Here is a 22,813-nt window from a genome sequence, read left to right on the forward strand (position 1 = left end):
TGCTAATCCATAACAGTTTGTTGAAATTTGTTGTTTACATCTATAATTTGTTACTCGTGAAATTTGACAATTCTGAAATATGTGTCAGTCGTCAGTGTTGATTTAGTAATTAGTTTGCAAACCAAGAAAAGCAATAATAATTTGTGACAACAATTTACAGTAATATATAGCATAACAGCCAGAATCATGCAAGAAAAATGTTTTAACTGTTGATGCATTAGGAGATAAACCTACTGTGTTTTGAAATTAGAGGTAGTAAAACGAAATAATATTATCTCTAAATCTAAATTAAAACCGAATGTATAATTACGCATGGAAAATCAGAGACCAGTATAACCTGATTAAATACCTCTGAATGACTTTAATTAACCAATCACAATCCAGATTTGCCAGACAAACAAGGGGCTGATAGCATGAACAACTTTCCATGTTATGATGAGGGTAAAATGACACATAAACAGCCATGTCACAGAACATGACTACCCAATCTCCAATACAACAGATTACAGATGATCTCACTCCTACCATTCTCACAATGGTGCCATTCAAACAATTAACTGTTTCTCTGCAAACCAGGATGTTATTTCATTAAATAATCCAACAGATATTTATTTGTCTTATTCCACAAAAACTATTTTACTGACAATAATTACATCTGCCTCTCAACCAGATACAGGTTATACTGAAGCCTCATCTCCCTTTTGATTTGAATGTGGGTCACACTAACCTTATATTGCAAGTATACACTGTAATATGTGATTTGGATGGTGTATATTAGCAGAGACCATATAATAGAGGCGATTATATGGTCTCTGATATTAGCTGAAATTTAGGTATGTTGATGAAAGTGCATGGTTCATATTGACAGGTATGCATTCAAAGTAGATATAGAATAAAACAATCTGTAAGATACCTGTTGTTTTTTAAACAACCTCCACTATCATTCATGAATGACTGCACTGTATCTAAACATTTGAGACAATCCCACCCAAACACAACTCTTTCATCAACTGAATATTTGCATCTCTTCATGGTGTATAAGGTGTCTGGTTTCCCTTGAGGGTCAGTAAATACCAGAAAAAATCAATAATGAACAATCCCACTTCAACCCGTTCGAATTATTATCCAAATCAAACCGGGCCTTCTCAAATGGACCTGTCTGACTATCAGTACGTTTCGTTTCGAATAATGATAAAATTAAGAAAATAGCAACGTTTGTGTTATATCATCTGTTCGGGTTGTTCTGATAGCTGCCCAAAAGCCCCCTTTTTCTCACAAACTACACTGTCACCCCTGTAGCAATTACCGGCACAATCTACCTGAGCGCACTGGCAGGAAGGATGTAACAGGTAGGACAACCTGTTTGATGCCTGTTTCAGCATTTCCCCCCCAAACCCAATCGCTGCAGTTATACAAACAAGTTTTTTCATCATCATTTGAAGCAGGAGAATATCAGAAAGGTGCTGATTCAGTGACAAAATTCATTGACAGCATGGAATGTGAACAAAAAAAATAATTTCGACTTCAAAGGAATGAGGCCGAAGGTGTGTCAATTTCATCCGTGCACAGAGGACACCTGTCACTAATCCCAGCTATAGATCTAAAACCTTTAAAATTTAAATTCACTCCCATGGAAATGGCATTTACTGGTTACTGTTCTCGTTTTCAGGACGACTAAAATACTTGGCAAACTTACGAAAATCTGGAGGACAAAACTTTTACTATTACGCGCACTCGATGTTTATCTCGGACGTAATGCACAGCGCATGCGCGCCCCAAAGGAAGTAAATACACATTCCTTTGTTATAGTATTTTCCTTTGGCTACTCCAAACAGTAAAACACCGGCAGTCTGTCGGCTAATTCCGTGCAAAAACTGTCTGAAAATAGTCAGTTCCTGTATTCATGAGGAGTAAAAACATCAATATGTCGAAAGAAAGCTGAACGAGCAGGAACATTCACAAATGAAATGTGAAAATACAACATGCACTTGTAATTATTTGTTAGGTAATAGAACGCTTATGAAAGTGGCGTATGGATATTTTCCTGTACAGCGAATCCACGTGGTCTGTCGTAATTTCGGTGACGAATATTTAATTAATTCTAAAGATTTGTTGTTGGTGCATTGTGGGAATTATCAAAATGGGTCACCTATTGTCTGTGCTCAGGTCGCGCGAGGCGATGTGGATTAGGTGATCACGCTGTGTCACTTGGTTGATTGCATGTCACATGACGTCATAGGGCGTTGCTAATGATATCAGCCATTGGTTGCCTGGTCAAGACTGGATTGTTTACAATTCGTCGTCGTATTCGGATAAACCATGGCTTCCAATGGCTGTACCATAATCAAACAGTATAAGATGTGTGGATAAACGTACAACGACATGGTGTATAACACTTTTAGTCCATGTGTTTGTAGTATGGTGTATTTCAATGTTACATAAACGGCTATTAGTATACATATATATGCATATACAGTCTATCCTCTCATACTGATATACTGAGTCAAAAAAGAAACTTCACATTCTTTCATCAGGGCACTATAAAAGAACAAGAGATGGTAAGATGGTTAAATTGGTATTATTTCATTGCTGAGATCTGTGTGATGTACTCGAGACACTGACAGTGCCATAATCAGTTCCATTAGGCTACACCGCCGTTCCAAAACATGGCTATACAGAATGTCAAGTCACAAGAATAAAAATGCGAAATTTCTCAGTTCAATATCGTGTATGGCCGCCCCGCGCATTCACCACTGCCAAACACCGTCTCCTCATCGACTGCCTGATGCTTGTGAACACGTGGTTGGGGATTCTGCGCCATTGCTCTTTCAAGGCAGCGCCAAGTTCCTGCAAATTCTGTGGTTGGTTCCTAAGACCACGAAGCCTTCTCCCAAGTGCATCCCAAACGTGCTCTATTGGATTAAGGTCAGGGGACCTCGATGGCCAGTCCATGACGTTGATTCCAGCGTTTTGAAGGAAATTTCGTGTCAACATCGCAGTATGCGGTCCAGCATTATCATGCTGGAACTGTAGACCTGGGCCATGAGCCGCCATGAAAGGAACGAGTTCAGGGGTGAGCACCTGGTCGTGGTAAGCAGCAGCTGTGAGGTTTCCACGGATGACCAGAAGTCGGGAACGGTTGTTCCCACAGAAAGCACCCCACACCATGCCACTTCCGCCCCCGAATCTGTCGACTTCCTGTACACAACATTGGGCATACCGTTCACGACGTCGTCTCCAGACTCTATGCCTGCCTTTACCGCGAATCTGAGGGTAAACCTGGATTCATCGCTAAAGACGACTCGATTCCAGTCTCTCTGGGTCCATCGGAGGTGACGTTTGGCCCACAGCAGACGTTGACGTTGATGAAACGGCGTCAATATTGGCCCACGATATGGACGTCGAGAATGGAGATTGGCAGCCCGCAACCGATTTCGAATGGTCTGTGAGGACAGTCGACCTCTAAACATTTCAGCCCTGGTTCGTGTAGCCGGCAGAAATCTGTCACGTAGGACGATTAGACGGTCTTCTGCTCGTGACGTCACACGTGGACGACCCGATCTTGGGCGATCAGAAGTGGTGCCAGTTTGTTGTAGACGACCTCGCAAGTCATACACAGTACGAGGGCTGCATCCCATTGCTCTTGCGACGTCAATAACTGATCTTCCCGCTTGCCAACGGCACGTTCACGTTGCACATTTAACAATCATGGCATTTGAAGTACCGTTAGAACTGTGGTTTAAAAGTGTTTTTTCAATTCTTGAGGCCAATGTAAACACGTGCATATGAAGAAATCTTCGATGCGAAGATCACGTGACCGACTGCACGTGCAAAACCTGATTTGGCACTAACGTCATTTGCACGAGGAATGGATGGGTTTGAGTGGGTTTTGCTAACATTTTTCTAGAGTCGAATGATAGGGATCCAATTTCGGATACATAGATGTATCATCAGAGATAAATTATTCATTAATTTTCAAATTACATTTTGTGAAGTTTCTTTTTTGACTCACTATACATTGTTAACTTGCCTTTCATTAGATAGATAGATGTAAGATGTGCTGTGTCATATTGTTCACAACAAGTCACTGGGCGACACTGAATTTAATTCATACAACATTTTACCTTCTGTCATCGGTACGAACTCACGGACAAGGACAGCAGACGCCGCACGTTAACATGTTTATCTTCCCACATGTCATGTATTATCTGAAATATAAACTTTAAACTGTGCATGGTGTCGAATTTGCACGACATATTTAATTGGTATTTCCATTACTGAAATAATACGGCGGTATTTTCAGTAAGGGACAACATTGATGATCAAACTATAATTGCTGCAGATGATATATAAATGGTCGGTTATATATTTCCATATAGATAAACGCTTGGAATCATAGCAGCTGAGACGAAAACCCCACTTGTGTTGTTCATGTGACTGTTTATTTAATAAGTTTAATTTTCAGTTACAGCCAAAGCATTTGATGAAAGCAGTGTGAAAGTTCAACGTGTTCTTGAACACGTTTGTGCTGCTCTTAAACGTAGAGGCTTAAATGGAGAGGGTAGCCGAGTGGTTAAAGCGTTCGCTCGTGACGGCGAGGACCCGGGTTCGATTCCCCACATGGGTACAATGAGTGATGCCCATTTTTTTGTTTCCCTCCCTGTGATATTGCTGGAACATTGCTAAAAGCGGTGTTAAAATAAACTCACTCACTCTAAGTGTAGACATTTCATGAGTGGGTGTCACATACATGTGCATACATGTACATCAGTGCACGCTATGTATCTTAGCTAATACATGTAAGTCTGGGCTACGAATCCACCGCGTCTACGAACTGGTTCAGCCTACGAAAACACGGTCTCCCCCATGTAACAGTATCATCGGCAAAACTAGTGGAGGGAGTGGACATTAGCATTTTTTCTCAAATGTTTATTTCTTTCTTGAAGGGAGCGGTGGGGTACACGTTTGTGCTGCCCTTAAACCTACAATGCTCTTAAGTGTTGAGGGGCGGTAGAGTAGCTGAGTGGTTGAAGCGTTCGCTTGTGAGGTCGAAGACGTTTCCCACATGGGTACAATGTCTGAAGCCTATTTCTAGTGTCCCCTGTCTTGATATTGCTAGAATTTTGCTAAAAGCGACGGAAAGCCATGATCAGTCACTCTTTGGTGAAGATTACAACCCGTGTACACCACCAGACTATTCCTGGTCTCTGACCACTATGCTGGTCAGGGTCGGTATTTTGATTGATGCATGCCATTATGTCTGCTGATACGTTGACCGATGTGTATAATGTCAGACACTAGATACTCTGGTCCAGACCCGATTGTTTACAGACCGCCGTCATATATCTGGATCATTGCTCAGTGTGGCCCAACGAACAACCAACAGTGTTTTATGGACACAGCAAGGAGCCTGGGATACACACGTTCTCTCTCTGTATATGGTCAGTGCGAGTATATAAAGGATTGATATATAGAGAATCTCACCCAAGTGTCTTCTGATATCAATTATATCAACACGAGTTGATAAAGTTACAAATATCCGAGGCTTGCCGAGGATATTTTAACTTTAATCAACGAGTGTTGATATATTTGATATCAGAAGACACGAGGGTGAGATTCTATTTATCATCCAAAATCACTTTTCATTAATTTTCAATGAAATATGTACATCTCTCAACACGGTACTGCCATTACACTTGCAGTGCAGTGATGTCATAGCATTGTGACGTCATCAAGTACATGACGTCATAGCATTGTCAGGGCATTGTACAAAATCTACTGTCAAAACGATATCTCCTAGGAGATATCGTTTGATCTCACACAAGCGATATCTCCTGTGGAACACAGTTTTGGATGATAAAATGTTGTGTTTTACTACTGTTAAACCACGCGTTATTTCACGATATTTTCACTTTCAAAATAATGTAAAACGACATAATTATTTAATATAAACCCCAACTGTGTTTTGCCCAGAAGAAACGAAGGAAATGGTACACAATATTTCTGAATAAAATACCTTCTACATGTATACATAAATACATACATATGATACATACATATACAAAAAACTGTTGTTAAATACCTTTATTATATCATTTCGAGATCGTTCAGAAAACATAAATCGGGTCAAGGTACGAAATATACTTTAAAAATAACGGGCATATATAGTTGTGGTTGGTAGAATAGCAAATTGAAACAAATACACAAAAAAATCATTTTTACTGATTATTACAGGAATGGACAACGGTAAAGAAACATATTAACATTTTGCAATTATTCTTTCAACTTTCAGCTGCATAAAAAGCTGGCTATACTCTTTTGCCTCTCAGTTTTGAGCATTTCCTCCACGAAATTGTATCAGTGTATTGATCATCCTTTATCATCCAAAACTGTGTTCCACAGGAGATATCGCTTGTGTGAGATCAAACGATATCTCCTAGGAGATATCGTTTTGACAGTAGATTTTGTACAATGCCCTGACAATGCTATGACGTCATGTACTTGATGACGTCACAATGCTATGACATCGCTGCACTGCAAGTCTAATGGCAGTACCATATGAATACTTGTCGTGGGAATTTTAGGGAAAGCTTATTTTCCGAATCTCTGAGAAAATATGTCTAAAAACAAGTATTAAATTAAGGAAGGAGTGGAAATATGCCAAGAATAATGTAGACACAGCTCTGACAATGTCAACAATAAGATGATGCCCAATCAAATGACATCATCCCATTATGTAATTGACTCAGAATACAACATGCGTACTGCAATTGTGTATTGTCAGTTTGCAACACTGTTATAAACAAAATGCATTTGTCAATTGACTACATGTACACCACCTGCATTGATATAGGTGTTTAAATGGGTTATACTGCAAGCATCATGTGGGCGCACATAATTTCTTGCACATTATTCTTTGCTGATCTACAAATGAAATATTTTACGAATGAGGTTTCGCAGTCAATCCACATATACTTTGTATTGATGCACTCATTCATTCTAATGCATAGCATCATACCGCCATGTTAATGCAGCTTTTCTACCTGAAACAAGGCTGAAATATTTATAGGAGTATATAGTAAGAACTGCATACAATTCCGGATCTGGCAATGATAAGTACTCAGAATCATGTTAGGATCCTCAAAAGCATAACACAACCTCATTTATGTTTTATAGATTTTTAGCTTGCAGCACATAAAGCTTTCTTCAAACCATCAGTGACACATCTTGATAAAAACATTCAAACTCAACTTACTCCTAAAGCTTACACACTGACAGCTGGTGTATGTATAGTATGACCAGAAATTATTGAGAATTTTAGGAATATGTTTAATTGGATTTCTAGTATAAACAACCTTGACCAGCTATCAAGTGCTTGGTTTCATTCAAGAGAGACAACTCCGTTAATCCTTTTTCATTAGTTTGTGAAGAGTTATCCCCATTTGTTTACTTGCTAGCAGACGACATTTTCAGTGATCCTCAGTATGGATGATTTAGAGAAGAGGATGTTGATTTTAGAGTATTATAACAAGGACATCAGATCAGCTAAAGTGGTTTCAAGTAGAACAGGCATCCACTGTTTGTCCACTGTTTATTGTGTTTTGAAACATATTGCAAATGGATATGGCATTGAGCACCAGGGAAGCTTGGGGTAGGCCCAGAAAATTGACTGTCAGTGACAGGAGGCGGCATGGTATTCTTGTTTCTAAAACAAACAAGGGAGTTTAGAAAACTTAAGGCTGGATATGATTGATAGAGGAACTGTGGCTGTCTGTAAGGAGACAATTAGAACTGAGCTGCATGCAATGGGTTGGCAGAAAAGTCGAGGAATTCCATCACCGATCATGAAACCTGAACAAAGGAGGTGAAGGTTGAACTGGTGCTTACAGCATAGAAATTTTAACTGGGACAATGTGATTTTCTCAGATGAAAGTTCTGTGTGGCTGTTTCCTAATACACTGAAATTCTGGACCAAACAAACTGAAAAAACTTTTGTATCAGCTTCAAAAGTACAGTCCGAAATTTAATGTGTGGGGTGGCATATCTGTGTTAGGGGCAACGCCCCTCTGTGTATTAGAAGGGAATATGAACAGTGAGGGGTACACAGATATTCTCGAGGGACATTTACTTCCATCTGCAAACATGTTCTATGGAAATTTTTGGATTTTCCAGCAGGACAACGGCCCAAACATCTTTCAAAGCATTCACAGGCCTGGTTTCAGACCCAAAATATGACATTATTAGATTGGCCAAGCTATAGCCCTGACCAAAATCCAATAGAAAATGTTTGGGGACTTATGAAGGAAAGTGTCAATAAGAAAAATCTGACAAATATTGCTGAAATGAAAGAAGAGGTGGTCCGATATTGGGACAGCATGGACCATGACTTTCTAACTTCTTTGATCAGTAGTATGCTCCCCCATTGCTGCATTGCTGCCCATGGTGAGCAAAATACTAACTGCATTGCTGCTGGTTGTTTTCCAAATTATAAAGCTGGTTGAACAATATCTCACTGTACTGTTGTGGATCCGTGTTCTTGACACCAAAACAACAACAATAAAGTACAATAACATAAAATACATTTAATGAACCTGACCTCGTCATCTAAAAATGAAATATACAATGTAGTTAAAGTAAAGTAGTTTAATCTGACCAGGTATAAATTCAAGAACTCTTCTAAATAGTTGTAGTTAAAGTAACTTGATCCATGGCCAACTTGATCCATGGCCCGCAGAACCTTTGTACAGGGCATGATTCCTTATATCTTGAATATAGTCAGATTTTCTCTGCATGATGATTCCTTATAAAAAGAATTGAGCAAATCTTTCAAATGATCTGAAAAGTCACTTTGTTGTATCTCAGTGGAGTACAGACTGAGTGAGGTAGTGTCATGTTTTGCTGTACACACAAAGTGCCACACCCAACACCACACAGACCATGCCTGCATATGTCTCTGAAACACAAATGTTTGCAAAAGCATTAATGGAAACTAAATATTTTATGATTTTTCTTTGTACTTGTACATGCTTAAAATTAATGCTTACATAGTTTCAGTTCCTGTATGATATCTTAACATATAACCTGCTTTAAATAAACTCAGAAATCTGTACCTTACTTACTTACTTAATCCTCTTAAATCTGAACCTTAATGCAAGGTTAATGCAATGATTTTAACTAAAATTTGAATTTAGCTCTGTCTGAGATTATGTCGGATCCCAAAAACCCTGCTGGTAAATGGCATAAGGAGATATGTTGAACCATTGGAATTAATTGAATTTTGAAGCTTACTTACCCCAGTGATGGATCTTCTCTCCAAGAAGCCTCCCTGACAGGCTGGTGAAAATGAATGTCAGTGAGTTTGTGAGAGGAACTGCAAGGCTTAGTTCTGGAAACATGAATGTAAGTTGTTGAAGAAGCATGTCTAACAATCTAAACATTATATTAATTGAAAATAGCTATATTGTAAGTAAAAGAAATATACTGAGTAATGGCCTCATCTGCACCCTTCCAATTATTTATATAATCAACTATCAATGACTACATTTGTTTTGGTACAAAATGACTATTCATTAATCTTATCAAGATTTAGATTGATGTGACCATAGTCACATCAAATGGTAAAATAGCCAACAAGGTTAGATGATCTAATGGTCCCTGTCTTCAGACCAGCTAAAAATGTCACGTACCTGCTGATGCTAGTGTTATGTAAAACAAGACGGACCCAGACTGGTTCACAAGAAAGGGGATAAGGTACTGTAAAATGAAATATAACAGTATAGAATAAAGCTCTAACAATGCACTGTTTAAGTACAATAAGATGCCATAAATATGGATGCAATATCTGGCACAAAACTTGGCCAGTGCTATGTTACAGAAACATTCCCATCAGTTACAGAAATGAATAGTCACCTAATTGAACCATTTTCAGTAGATTTGCATCAACTAATAAAGCAGTCAGTTGGGACCTCCTGTACATAAAGTAATGGTTTATATCATTACAAATGTCATCCATACATTTGTAAGTCATACTGCTTTGTAGTTTGTATGGATACATCATACAGATTATGGCACAGAGTATTATAACGTATGGAGCAAGCATTCAGTCAACCATTACACTCCATAATATCACATGGAAATAATTTGTATCCAAATTTTAAAAGTTGGTTTTGTGAAATCAGTACAATAAATAAATAGAAGTTTTGTCATTATTGAATACTAAAATATTATTTCACCAGGACCATTTTTTCACAACTGCATATTTTGGGATGTAAGATTCACACACAGTTACAGTTTGACCATACTATTCTTGTCCATAGTTACCTTCCAGTTAAAGAAAAGAAATCCAAGTTCAGCAAGGAACTGCCTTATCCTGCTGTCATGCTTAATATTTTCAATGCCTTGACTGCCCTTCTTGATGAAAGGATTAGTGGATCCCCATAGTGCTGCCACAGCTATCAACCAGAAGGCATTCTCTACAAACATACAAGAATTGGGTGAGTGAGCTTTATATCGCTTTTAGCAACATTCCAGCAATATCACAGCAGGGGACACCAGAAATGGGCTTCTGACATTGTACACATTTTACAGAATTGAACCTGTATCTTCAGCATGATGATCAAACACTTTAACTACTAGGCTACCTCACCATCCTCTTTCAAGAAGAGTTGGACACAGGTCTGATGTTCTTTCACTTCGGGTTGATGGAGTCCGGAAGTTTAGCCTATGTAGCTCTGCCCACAATCACAGTTTATTTTGTAGATGACACATTTTGGGTTGTTGTTCTTTATGGTGGTGGGTTTTCTTCCATTGGCATGGAGAATGTTGTTAAGGTTGGAGGGCGGAGAAAAGGTGGTATCTATGCCAGCTTGATCTTTCAGGAGGCGGCTGATTTGATGTGACGGTTTGCCAATGTAGGGGATGGATATCTTGATGGGGGCTAAATCTTGTTTGGGTCTTTTGGTAGGGGGTGACAGGGTGGCAGCGATGGTTCTGTTGACTATTTGGGATGGAAAGTGGTTGCGTTCTACGAAGACTTTCTTGAGGTGTTCAATTTCATCTTGTAGTTTAGTTGAACAGATGTTACCTCTGTTACCAATTCCGACAGCAAATCAGCCATTTCCGACCACATCAAAGCAAGCCCCAATCATCAAATAGAGTGGTCTGACATCACCATTCTCTCTAACAAACAAACAGACTTCACTAAACGCAAGCTCACCGAAGCCATCCACATCAAACGTCAAAAGCCCACCATCAACCGAGACCAAGGATACTTCATTCCATCCGCTTATGATGCACTCATCCACCAAGCCCAATCCACTGTATAAACTCACTGCTGTATAAACATGTCATTATCATTTGTACATCATTGGCTTCTACACCTGTCCTTTGTCCACTCTCTGGCTTCATCAGCCTTTTGCCTAGCCAATTATGTTAATTATGTTGTTTTCTTTGTCACATTGTCACACCCAGTATATATACACTTTTCCCCCTCTTTATGTCCCATTATGCTTGACGACGGTACAAGAATCTGTATCGAAACGTCGCACTCACGAATAAAAAGAAGTTGTTATCCATAAAGTTTGTTCTATATTGTACTTCCCAACTTCTAAAATGCCACTCAAAGAAAGGAGTTGGACACAGGTAGTGAAAACACATAAACTGTTTTCCTCACTCATGGTAACAAACAGGCATCAGGAATACATTCTTTATACTCAAGAGATAACTTGGGAGATTTCAAACAAACAGGAGTGCGTAAAACAAATACAACTGTTTTGATTTTTTTCCAGTTCAGAGTGCTCTATGTAAAACTCTTCATTTCAAATTCTATATTAGTTGAATTTCAGTAACAAAATGTGATAACTACAGGTTTGCCTTTTCGTATTTTGTCATAAATGATTAGCCAACAAAAAACTGACAATTTCAGCTCTGACATTCAACAGAGAACTGAATAAAGCTTTTTCAGTCATATTTTGGGTCTTAAAAAGCAATGTTCTTGAAAACATTTTAAAATACCTTACTTATAAATTATTAACGTGTGTGGATTTCCTGATAGAATTGGCCCTAAGCAACCTTTGCTTTGTCGTACAAGGCTTTATGGAACAGGTAATCATTTTTGATCAGATCTGCCTATACCCAAGCATGGATAATAGTAGTTGAAGGTAATACAAATGAAAAGTTTGGCAATGTAGATTGTAAGATCTGAAACTGACTATGAGAAGTTTCCATGCATTAGAAAAGAGATCCATATTACATGAAGATAAAGCATTAATTACATACATCTTCTCACCTATATTCACTTATTTTAGTACTTCAAGGCCTTGAATAGATTTCAATTCTTTAAGAAGAATAACAATTTTTCAGTTGCTTTACTTCTTAATGAACATCACAAAATTCATAAGGTTTGTTGTATGTGTGAGTCTAATGTTGACAACAGTCGACAAGATGCTCATAATATGTTCCATATGTATTTACACACTGCTGTTTTATAGATAGACAAATTGTTGCTGCTTTCTTAAATGAGAACTAAGAAAAAACAGTATATCACTTAATTTCTAGTTTATGACTTACATGACCAATCTTAAAGTATCATCAGATTGTAAGTTTTTGAAGAGTCTACTCTTGCCATAGCGTGGTGAGCTGCATCACACAGACATTGTAAATACATGGGTGATGTTTTTGTAAAAGATAACGTTGTCTTTAATAAGTTAGTGACATGTTTACCATGTTGAAATTTTGTTGGTAATGAAACAATTGTACGATTATTTCACACTTAAATGTTTTTCTTTGTAGATCTGATTGTTTGAAGGATGAGAACCGGTTCCATTTTCACAGGGAAAGAAACATACCCCTGATACAACGTATAGATTTGGTACACATTATCTAGTAAATTCACATTTTCTACGGCACTGCTGCCTAACAGCAACACATGTTTCAAACACAACAAAACAGTATCACGAACAATGTATTTAGACGACGTATTTTCTATTAGTCTTCTTAAATACTTTAAGTAAGGTTATTTTCAATATTGATAAATTCAATCAATGACCGTGTACATTTGATCGAAAACAGGACAAGTCAAACGTACTTTAAGAAAGATATTGAGAATCTTGACAGGAATAGAAGACTAATTAAAAAGTTAATCGTGTAAACATCATTTGTGTATTTATATCACTGTATTCGACCTTACCAACATTAGAATGTTCTGTCATCATCTAGGATCATCAAAAATACACGAGCGCTCCCTAGCAGACACCCGGAAGTCGTCTGCGTGTATGTAAGCTCCGATGCAGTACGTGATAGTTGATGGAACAAGGTATCACTGCGAAGAGCTTAGGGATTTTCTGAAAGAACCTTACGGTACATAAAATATATATCCCACGCCTTTACCAACCGACGATGAGACGATAGTTGTTCTTCTTTTCAAGTTATATGATTCAACATAATCGTTCATTGTTTCCAAAACAATGACATTACCTACATAACAAGAAATTCCTCTCTAACTTCTGCAACTATTTTCCTCACAGCAAATGACGATCAAATATCAGAAGTCAAAAAGGCTATTTACATCTTCTGTAAAGCTTACCTCCCTCTCGGAAATAAAATCGGATGGCATTAACCCATCATCATTTTTTTAAAAATAATCACCTTTCTCGTTATCTGACACCCTCGTTAATCTCCAGGGTATAGGTTCTAGTGGAGATTTATCATAACTTATACCCTAGAGATTATCGAGGATGATTATCTGAACACAAAGTTATTTATTCGATGAGTGAGTATGGGGACGTATGCCTCTTACCAGTCATGTTAGCCATGCACTGACGTGTGAACTTAAAACGAACTAAACTATAGAGTTTATGAGATCAGGCGTTTTCCACTTAGTTAAACAAACGACCCCGTAAAAATCCGTGTTAAAACCAGTCTTCAGCAACCCATGATTTTACCAAGAAGAAACAAACGGAATCGGGTGGTCAGTCTTGCTGACTCGGTTGATGTATGCCATGTATCCCAGTAGTAGACGTTCATGGTGCACTGTACACTGGCCATGACTGGGTCATGTGGACCACCATCATATTGTTAGTGCAAAACAAAGTTTGTTTTTGTTTGTTTTTATTTTACTATTATATTTTTTTATAATTGATAATTTTTATTTCCTGCTTCCCCTGTTACAGAAAAGGCATTAGAGCCAGGGGACTCTAAGGTCCTTTGCAAGAAAACTTCATTGATAACAGGAAAAACTGGATTTTTTTCTAACAAAGCACAAAACAACAACACCAGACACCACAACACATTCACTCACCAATCACACTTACAAGTTTCAAATATTTACAGTAAGTTTAAGTTCAAGTTCATTCAGCCTATATATTTTTTCATTAGGGAACAAGAAGAAAGAATTCAGAAAGTCACTTAAAATTTGCAAAATCATGATATAACATCCACTTTTTATAAAACTTATCTTGTTCACTTTTACTGAAGGATAATTTAGGCATAATGGAACGAAAGTCACTGAAGTTCTAGCTCATTCGGTAAGTCATTCTATTAATGAATCACATTCAAAATTCAAGAAGATCGACCCTTTTCTCTTCTCTTCTTTTTTAAAAGCTTTTAGCTTATTTATTAGCAGAAAAGAAACAACAAGTCCCGGGTAATTGCTCTAGATAGGTATCAGTGTCCCTTAATGGGTGAAAACCATTAGAAGATATCTACTCTCCTGAAGACTGATCATGAGATTAATGAAATATGATAACTGATTTTGTTTAACCCATTAGAACAGGCTTTTCAAGAGGTAACGTTTTTTTTTAACCTATTGTGCTATTATTGTTGTCAAAACAGTTTCCGTTAGTACTAGTATACTGATTTTGCAAATTCGTAAATGCGTTTGATCATCATTTTAATAATTAAACAAACTGACGAGTAAATAAGGTCTAGATAATTACCCGCTTCAGCACTAATGTACATGTATAAAGTAACAAAAATACTTCATATTTGTAGACTATGAAAGTAAACAGTTATCTCACGAGCCTCTGACCTTAGACTAAGATGCCAAATTTAATACTTTCTATTAAAGATAATTACGATTAATTTAAGGCAGAAAACAAACGACGGTGTCGGTGACCTAAATTAAGAATCCTCGCACAGGGCTAACTGGCGCGCTGTTCTATTGGTGTGTCTGCCCCCTACGTTAAGACGAACGTTACCAGAAAAAAACAAATGATAACAGTTTGATGACGGTTTACGTTCGGATTAAATATCTTCTCTGAATTATTTTAATTACATCTGTCATTAACGTAAACCATATGGGGCAATATGAACGTTGCATTTCTACTACCAGCGTAAGTTTAGATCAGTACATCCAGAGGAAGTTGAGTAGTCAAGCGACATTCCACAATTGCATTGTGGGAATGTAAACATTACGAACGTTACCGTGTCGCTGAAAACTTGTGAGTCGAAATGACACATTTGAAACATAAACGTAATGTTTCCACCAGTGATGTTAGCTGCGTGAAGCAACAGCAAACCAGAAAACTGGATGCAACGGTGTAGTTTACTGTAGGAGGCCGTACGAGGCGATGACAACTGACATGCATCGTGACGTCACTTACATTGTGACGTAATGTAAACTGGTTCGATTACGAGGGGCACACTAGAATGGCGCAGTGACGGGATAACGTCATTCAATTGTTACGTCATCAAAAAACTATACCTTTATTGTCTGATAATGTTTGTTTTTTTCGATTGTTCTAACCGTTAGGCATCTTAGAAAGCGCTTTAAAGCGTTATTTAAATAACCACTAGGCTACACCACAGCACTCAAGTACTAGATATATTATACCCCTGTAGGCCAGGAGCATTAGACACAAACAATAGGTAACATTGGAAAAAAATAGTAGAAAGCTGAATTTTTCAGGAAAGCTTCAGAACATCATTGCCATGTACAAGATATAAAGTTCTGCAAATTCTACTTTGTGGCATTTTCAAAATGGCCGCCAATTTCAAGATGGCCGCCAAAATCATTAAAATGATTATGCAAACAGATATTTTGTAAATAATTATGCCATGTGATATATCAAATGAAAGCTCATCTCACAGGGATTCCAAATATATTGATATAATGCCTTGTGTCATTTTCAAAATGGCCGCCAATTTCAAAATGGCCACCATTGTCCCTAAAATAATCAAAATAATCTCACGAAAATATTTCTTTTTAATTAACCATACCTTGTTATATATTAAAAGAAAGCCCTTCTCACAAGGAATCTAAACATATTACTTTTAACACCGCACATACATAAGACAATTAATTATGGCACGATAACCACACATTTTATGTTTATGCTTATGGTACCAGACGTCAAATATATATCCACTTACATTAACCGCAAGTATGAAAGCAGAGAGTTGATTGATATCCTGTTTCCTTTGCTGATGAATATAGAGAGGTCCGACGTTTGTATTATGCAATTCTTTCAGGCGACAATTTTTTTTATATTGAGGGTGAGCTTGTCAATTTCATATTTGACAATGCTGATATCAATGTTAGCACTACCACTGGCTTTGGTACGTAGCATGTTTTAGGTCGAAATGCATGTGTGAAGCCAGTCAGGAAAGAGCCCATCCAGATATCTAGACCTCGCTCCACTCAAATCATGACATCAACTGACGTAGCAGCTGAGGGCGCAAAGATCCCTGTCAAGGTATACTACAAACCTTCTACATCGGGCGTACAGTCTGTCAAGATTGGACCAACTAAACTACCCAAACGAACTGTGTCAGTTCTTCGCTTGACAAAATCTTTTGACAATCTATGGCTAGCAAGTTTTTCACTTGATATTCCACTCTCACAACGTCCATCATGGAGCAGATTTATGCAGTCAACTGTAACTGGAGACAACAACGAAAGAAGCAAAATTCAGATTTTGCCATTTGTCAACCAGGACCGATGAAGGCCCGACACCATCTACTCTGCTCTAGCATTTGTACAGTTGTTGGCTGAAAACCAACATCTTGGGATTTGTCCAGTAACATTTGACCAGCCCCTCTACATTAAAGCAGCAGAAATTGTGGAATCGGCACATCCACAGCTCAAAAGGGTTGTCCTTAAATTAGGACGATTTCATTTACATGAATACATGTCATACATGGGTTCAATTATATATGTGATGGGTGGAAGCGGCTTGAAAGATCTTTGGGCAACTGTTTACGCACCTAATTCTGTAATCCACATGCTGACAAGCCATGCTTATGCCTGTGCACTTCGAAGTCATCTGCTGTCATCTGCGGCTATCACGTCCATCCTAATGCAATCAAAAGATGTTCTTGATTCTTTGAATGTGGAAAAGCTTTGTACCGTACATGGCAGTTTGTTAGGTGGCAGATGCGATATTGGCTCCCTTGACTCTCAAAACCTGGACAATATCCTACGGCTAGCTGAAACCGTTGATGATTTGAAAACTAACATCAAAGTCTCATAAAAAAGCAGGACAGGTAGACTTTGGATAGACTATTAGGAACAAGTGTCATTGATTTAGCAGTTCATTCGCGCTGAGCGCACAGGAGACTGGAATCTACGTCTGCTGTCTGTCAGCAAGATGATTCCCTTATTCCATGTTGGTTGTCATCTTGCCAAATCTGCACGTCTGTATCTGGAAGAAATGAAAAACCTGAAGGACATTATGTCACCAGATCAGTTCAAGGCCTACACAGAATAAGGTCACTTCACCATCCACCATCCAACTGCCAAATTCTTGAGTGGCAACTTCACTGAACAAGTAATCGAGCAAGATCTGATGCTACTGCTGAAGATCTGTGGTGGCATGGCTCGTGGTATAACTGACAGCATATCTCGCCAAATGGGTCCATGCAATGCCTCAGTGCATACCAATATGTGATGCTTTAGAGAGGTTCACAGGAGTGCACGGCCAAACATCTGAGCAACATGTTGACCTTCATTTATGTAACATCATGAGAGACAACAAGGACTATGGAACATTCTTCCATTGGCTGAAAAATCATTCTCCTTTCTCCTATGAAGAGCATGAGTCGCTCATCTGCATAGCAAAGCAGTTCCTATAGGAATGAAGGCAGCTTCAGCAGTGACAGGTCAGATGTTTGCTGACATAAAGTTGAAGCCCAAAGATAAGGTGATAAGTATCAGTGAGGAAAAGAATCAAATCAAAATCAGAGGAGAGCCAGTCCAAGTAAACTGTGTGATGCTATTCATGTGAGTCACCTGTGTGATGGAGGATAAGTCAGAGATGAAGTTGTACCTACTTCATGAATTTGCAAAAGCAACCACCTGCCTTGTTTGACGAAATATGATGTGAAAGAATATGAAGAGTGCTCTGGCTAATCAACTGAAATCACAAGTCCAAGTCCACAATGACCATCCAAAGGGAGCGCATTATGTCATTGACGGTGGCCACCTGCTACAAAGTTTGCCTTAGCCCACGGATGCTACATACAGACAGATATGTGATAGCTATGTGTCATATGTGCTTTAACATTATGGTTCAGGTGTGTGATGGATATGGCAGTGCCTGTTCCACAAAATCTGCTCAGCCGAACATATCATCTTAAATCATTTTTGAGCCAGACATGAAAGTAACAACTTCATCAAAACCTTTTCTGAGCAACAAGAAGAACAAAGGTCGATTCACAACATTATTGAAGGGAAGACTTGCCAGAGAAGATTTAGCTGTGCAACAGAGTCCTGCTGATGCTGACTGCTTGATTGCTTCAACTGCAATTAACAAGGCCAGAGACAACCAATCACCTGTTGTTGTTGTGGGGAACGACACGGACCTGTTGGTAATGTTGATTGCACAAGCCACAAATGACATGGATCTTTACAGAAAACCATGCCCAATATATGACAGCATCTGATGTTTGTTCATGCAATGACAGGCTGTGGTACAGCATCAGCCATCTACAATCAGGGGAAAAAGAAAGCTCTTGCTCTATTCCAGGAGAGGTCCAATTGGGATTGCTTGGATGTTTTCCTTCAATTTGGTAGTTCAAATGATGGCATTGCACAAGTTGGAGAGATGTTCATGCTTAAACTCTATGGAGCTGTGGACTCAACATCACTGGACGAACAACATGTACTTCAAGTCCATTCATCGAGCCTCTGTGTCCTCTTCAGGTTTCAAACTGGAATCACTTCCCCCGACTTCAGCAGCAGCCAAATTCCACAGCTACCGTGTGTACCATACGGTTCAGCGATGGCAAGGGAAAAAGCTTTCACCAACAGAGTGGGGATGGCAATTCAAGCATGGGGCCCTTGTTCCTATTGAGACAGATAGAGCAATTGCTCCAGAGAAAGTGTTGAAGATGATATCTTGTGGATGCAAGTTTGAGTGCAGGAGACCATGCAGTTGTTGAAGAGCAGGAATTGCCAAAATGTACTGTATTGGAGAATGAGATGTTGTGATTGACAAAAAGACCTTCTGATACATCAATCAAAGAGTAGAAGATTACAGTGAGTTTCAAAATTTACTAACTAAAAATGATGACATTGATAATTGTACAAGTGATTTACCATCAATATGGTGACCACAGCTGTCTTGATTAACCAACCATGAGTAGCCATTTTGACGTCTGGTACCAAAAGCACAAGCATATAAGGTTATCAGGTGTATGTGCGGTGTTAAAAGTAATATATTTAGACTCCTTGTGAGAGGGCTTTCTTTTAATATATAACAAGGTATGGTTAATTAAAAAGAAATATTTTCGTGAGATTATTTTGATTATTTTAAGGACAATGGTGGCCATTTTGAAATTGGCGGCCATTTTGAAAATGACACAAGGCATTATATCAATATATTTGGAATCCCTGTGAGATGAGCTTTCATTTGATATAACACATGGCATAATTATTTACAAAATATCTGTTTGCATAATCATTTTAATGATTTTGGCGGCCATCTTGAAATTGGCGGCCATTTTGAAAATGCCACAAGGTAGAATTTGCAGAACTTTGTATCTTGTACATGGCAATGATGTTCTGAAGCTTTCCTGAAAAATTCAGCTTTCTACTATTTTTTTCCAATGTCATGTCTAATGCTCCTGGCCTACTGATACTATCGGACGGTATGAAGGAACCCGGAGTTTCACGTCAGTGCCTAATGGTCCCGTCCCATGACTACAAACAGTTACTGCCTACCGATGTTGAGTGACTGTCTTTTAACATATCCATAATTAATTTAATATCCGAAGCATATCTTCATTTTCATTGCCGATTCATTCAAACGAAAACGCTGGGCACTAAAGACTCTCATTAAGTCAGATACGCTCGTTTCACAAATGAAATAAACAGTTTAAACACTACTATCGGATGTAGATATACTATTCTCAACTTGAAACTAAAAGTTACTTATATCCCGCTGAGAGTGGAGGAGACTGCGATGGAATTACCTCTTGTTCTAATTGTCGGGTGTTTCGGGATTGTGCGAAGTTGCCGTGATGTGGAATGGATAGTTCAATCTTCCGTCAAGTGGACACTTGGTGGACAAGAACGTGTGTCTGATGTGTCCAAAACGTTACTCCAATGCTTTAGTGGCTTGTCAACCATCAGAAGGTTGTGCTGGGTTCATGAAGAACAGTCTTTGCAAGAAACTAAAGTCTCTCGTTGCAGCGATAGGGAGGAACAGGTTGTTCAAGAGAAGGTTATTCCTTTACAGAAAGACGTGGCCATACATAAAAAGGACATTATAACTTATAGTAATGTCACTGGATTAACCGTGAGTAAGCAGGTCCTGTTTGGTGGAGCGTCTACCTTAACGCCAATGACAAAAAAACAGAAACCCGAAGTTCATTGTCTGTCAAGAAAGAAACTGAAAAAATTGTTCCAAACATGCAGAAAAATAACGGTCCATCCTTATTTCATAAACTGCGTGAAATTACTCACATTAAAAAAAACTTTTTACTTTAACCCAAAGGAATGATCTTTTCATGTTCGATTCAAGAAAAAAACGTTTTGTCCGAACTGGATTTCAACTCAAGAAATTAGGGGAAATACAGAGAATAGCATTTGATATTAGAAGGTCGATTACCTTTTACACCCGCACGAGGCGTTATTCAGAGCATTTGTTTCAACATAGATTGCCTGAAAATCACCAGAAACTCCCTGTAAAAGGAAAAATGATAAATTTTCAGGTTGTTGCTGATTATCAGTTTCTGGTTATAATGTCATCAACACGTCCTGGAGGTAAACTACTGACCTACAATTACAACAGCAGGAAGGTTGTTCCTTGGCTTGTGGAGAGAAGCTATACAGACGGTAATATTATTGTCAGCTCTAAAGAGAAAGTTGTGTATTTTGCCTCTCTTGTACATTCAACAGGAAGGTATAATTTAAAAAAGGTAAAATTCACAGCAGCCGGCGAGAGAGAAAGTGATGGCATTGAAAAAATCCCTTTTGGTATATTTTGGCCTTATTTTGACATTTTTGGAGGAAACTTTTATTTGTTCAGTAAAGGTAGGCTGATGATTATGAAAAAGGTATCTAAAGCCCAGCGCATGATAAAACTGCCACAAGGTCAGGGAATTCAATGCCATGCCGGCATGGCCACAGAAAAGACACTATTCGTTTTCTGCCCGGGGAATAGTTGTCCACGGTTTAATATCATGTGTGATATCTATATATACACCATCGACGGAAAGCACCCGAGAAGGATGAACCGTCCTATCGGAATGAGAGGACCAGTTTTCAGAATTTGAGCGAGTTCTACAAAATTCGTACTGAGCACCGAATTGTCCCTGCAGACTGAGGTGATTTTGGGGACGGAGGAGAGCCGAAAGTGGACCAGTTTCTCCAAATCCTTTCTGGGAGATAGGAACGGTTCTTTTTTAAAGTGATAGAATAACCAAAGATCCGATCCAGATACTTTTGTTCGGAAACGAATAGATTCAATGCTGCTATTACATTTTGACAATCCAAAAGAATTGTCTGTGAAATGTTTTGAATATTATTAAATCGTCTATGACACTTTTGCTTTTGTTTGTTCAATGGAAATAAGTTTTAAGTTGCTGTATATCATGACTGAGACAGCATCATCCATCCATCCTTTGGTACTTTGGTCTTTGTCTAAAATTCATCTTTAGTGTCTGAGGGAATGAAATCATCAAAACTGACTGACTGGCTGAGTGTCATGGCGGGGACACCAGAAATCTTCACACATTGTACCCATGTGGGGATTCGATCCGGTTCTTCGGCGTGACGAGTCAACGCTTTAACCATTAGGCTATCCCACCGCCCCCCATGCTAAAACTATTGTGTGACCTAAATTGCAAGGTCATGTCAATATTCTGCCGGACTATATTGGTAAATTGATTATCATCAAGGATCTGCTTCCATGGGAATTATTGTGCTGGTAATAATAAACCTCACCTTTTAGAAGACAATGCTACATCTTCACAATGCTTTGAAGTTTAAGGGTTACCATGACGTCACAATGAAATGACATCGCCAAGCCCAGAAACTGATTAGCTGTTATGTTCCCATTCATGACACTGGTTATTACTGTTTTGAATAATGACTTGGATGATAATTAGAATCTCTTCCTCGATATGATTTATATCAAGCCTCGGAGTTTGAAATCATATATTATTAAGCTACGAATGAATCACAAAACTGTGTGTTGTGATCGGTTGTACCTAGATCGGCACATGTTCGCAAAGCTGTGTACTGTGCACAAGTCCAACAGCTTTCCTGGCGACACTAGACGTTCTTAGTCTCCGGTCCTGAGACGAGAAGCAATAAATCGGGTGAATGAAACTTGGCTTCTTCGTGGAGCCACGCCGCCGCCAGAAACGTTGT

The 22,813-nt window shown here is 38.6% G+C and overlaps 1 protein-coding gene across 2 annotated transcripts; it reads right to left on the reverse strand.

Annotated features, from left to right (window-relative positions):
• Positions 1-8,567: 8,567 nt before the first annotated feature.
• LOC124276319 (transmembrane protein 234 homolog) lies at positions 8,568-13,502 on the reverse strand. 2 transcript variants are annotated; one of them, XM_046711931.1, is made up of 5 exons: positions 13,387-13,502; positions 10,321-10,472; positions 9,687-9,753; positions 9,293-9,385; positions 8,568-8,953 (listed from the first exon to the last, which is right to left on the reverse strand). In XM_046711931.1, the coding sequence occupies exons 1-5, from the start codon at positions 13,448-13,450 to the stop codon at positions 8,889-8,891; spliced, it is 441 nt and encodes a 146-aa protein (XP_046567887.1). In that variant the 5' UTR covers positions 13,451-13,502; the 3' UTR covers positions 8,568-8,888. The 2 variants fall into 2 exon arrangements, with proteins under 2 accessions (XP_046567887.1, XP_046567888.1); XM_046711932.1 differs by lacking the exon at positions 13,387-13,502 and adding an exon at positions 13,187-13,369.
• Positions 13,503-22,813: the final 9,311 nt, after the last annotated feature.

The sequence above is a fragment of the Haliotis rubra genome, unplaced genomic scaffold, assembly GCF_003918875.1.
Source record: "Haliotis rubra isolate DU_JTF1 unplaced genomic scaffold, ASM391887v1 Scf208, whole genome shotgun sequence".
In the NCBI taxonomy this organism is placed as follows: Eukaryota; Metazoa; Mollusca; class Gastropoda; order Lepetellida; family Haliotidae; genus Haliotis; species Haliotis rubra.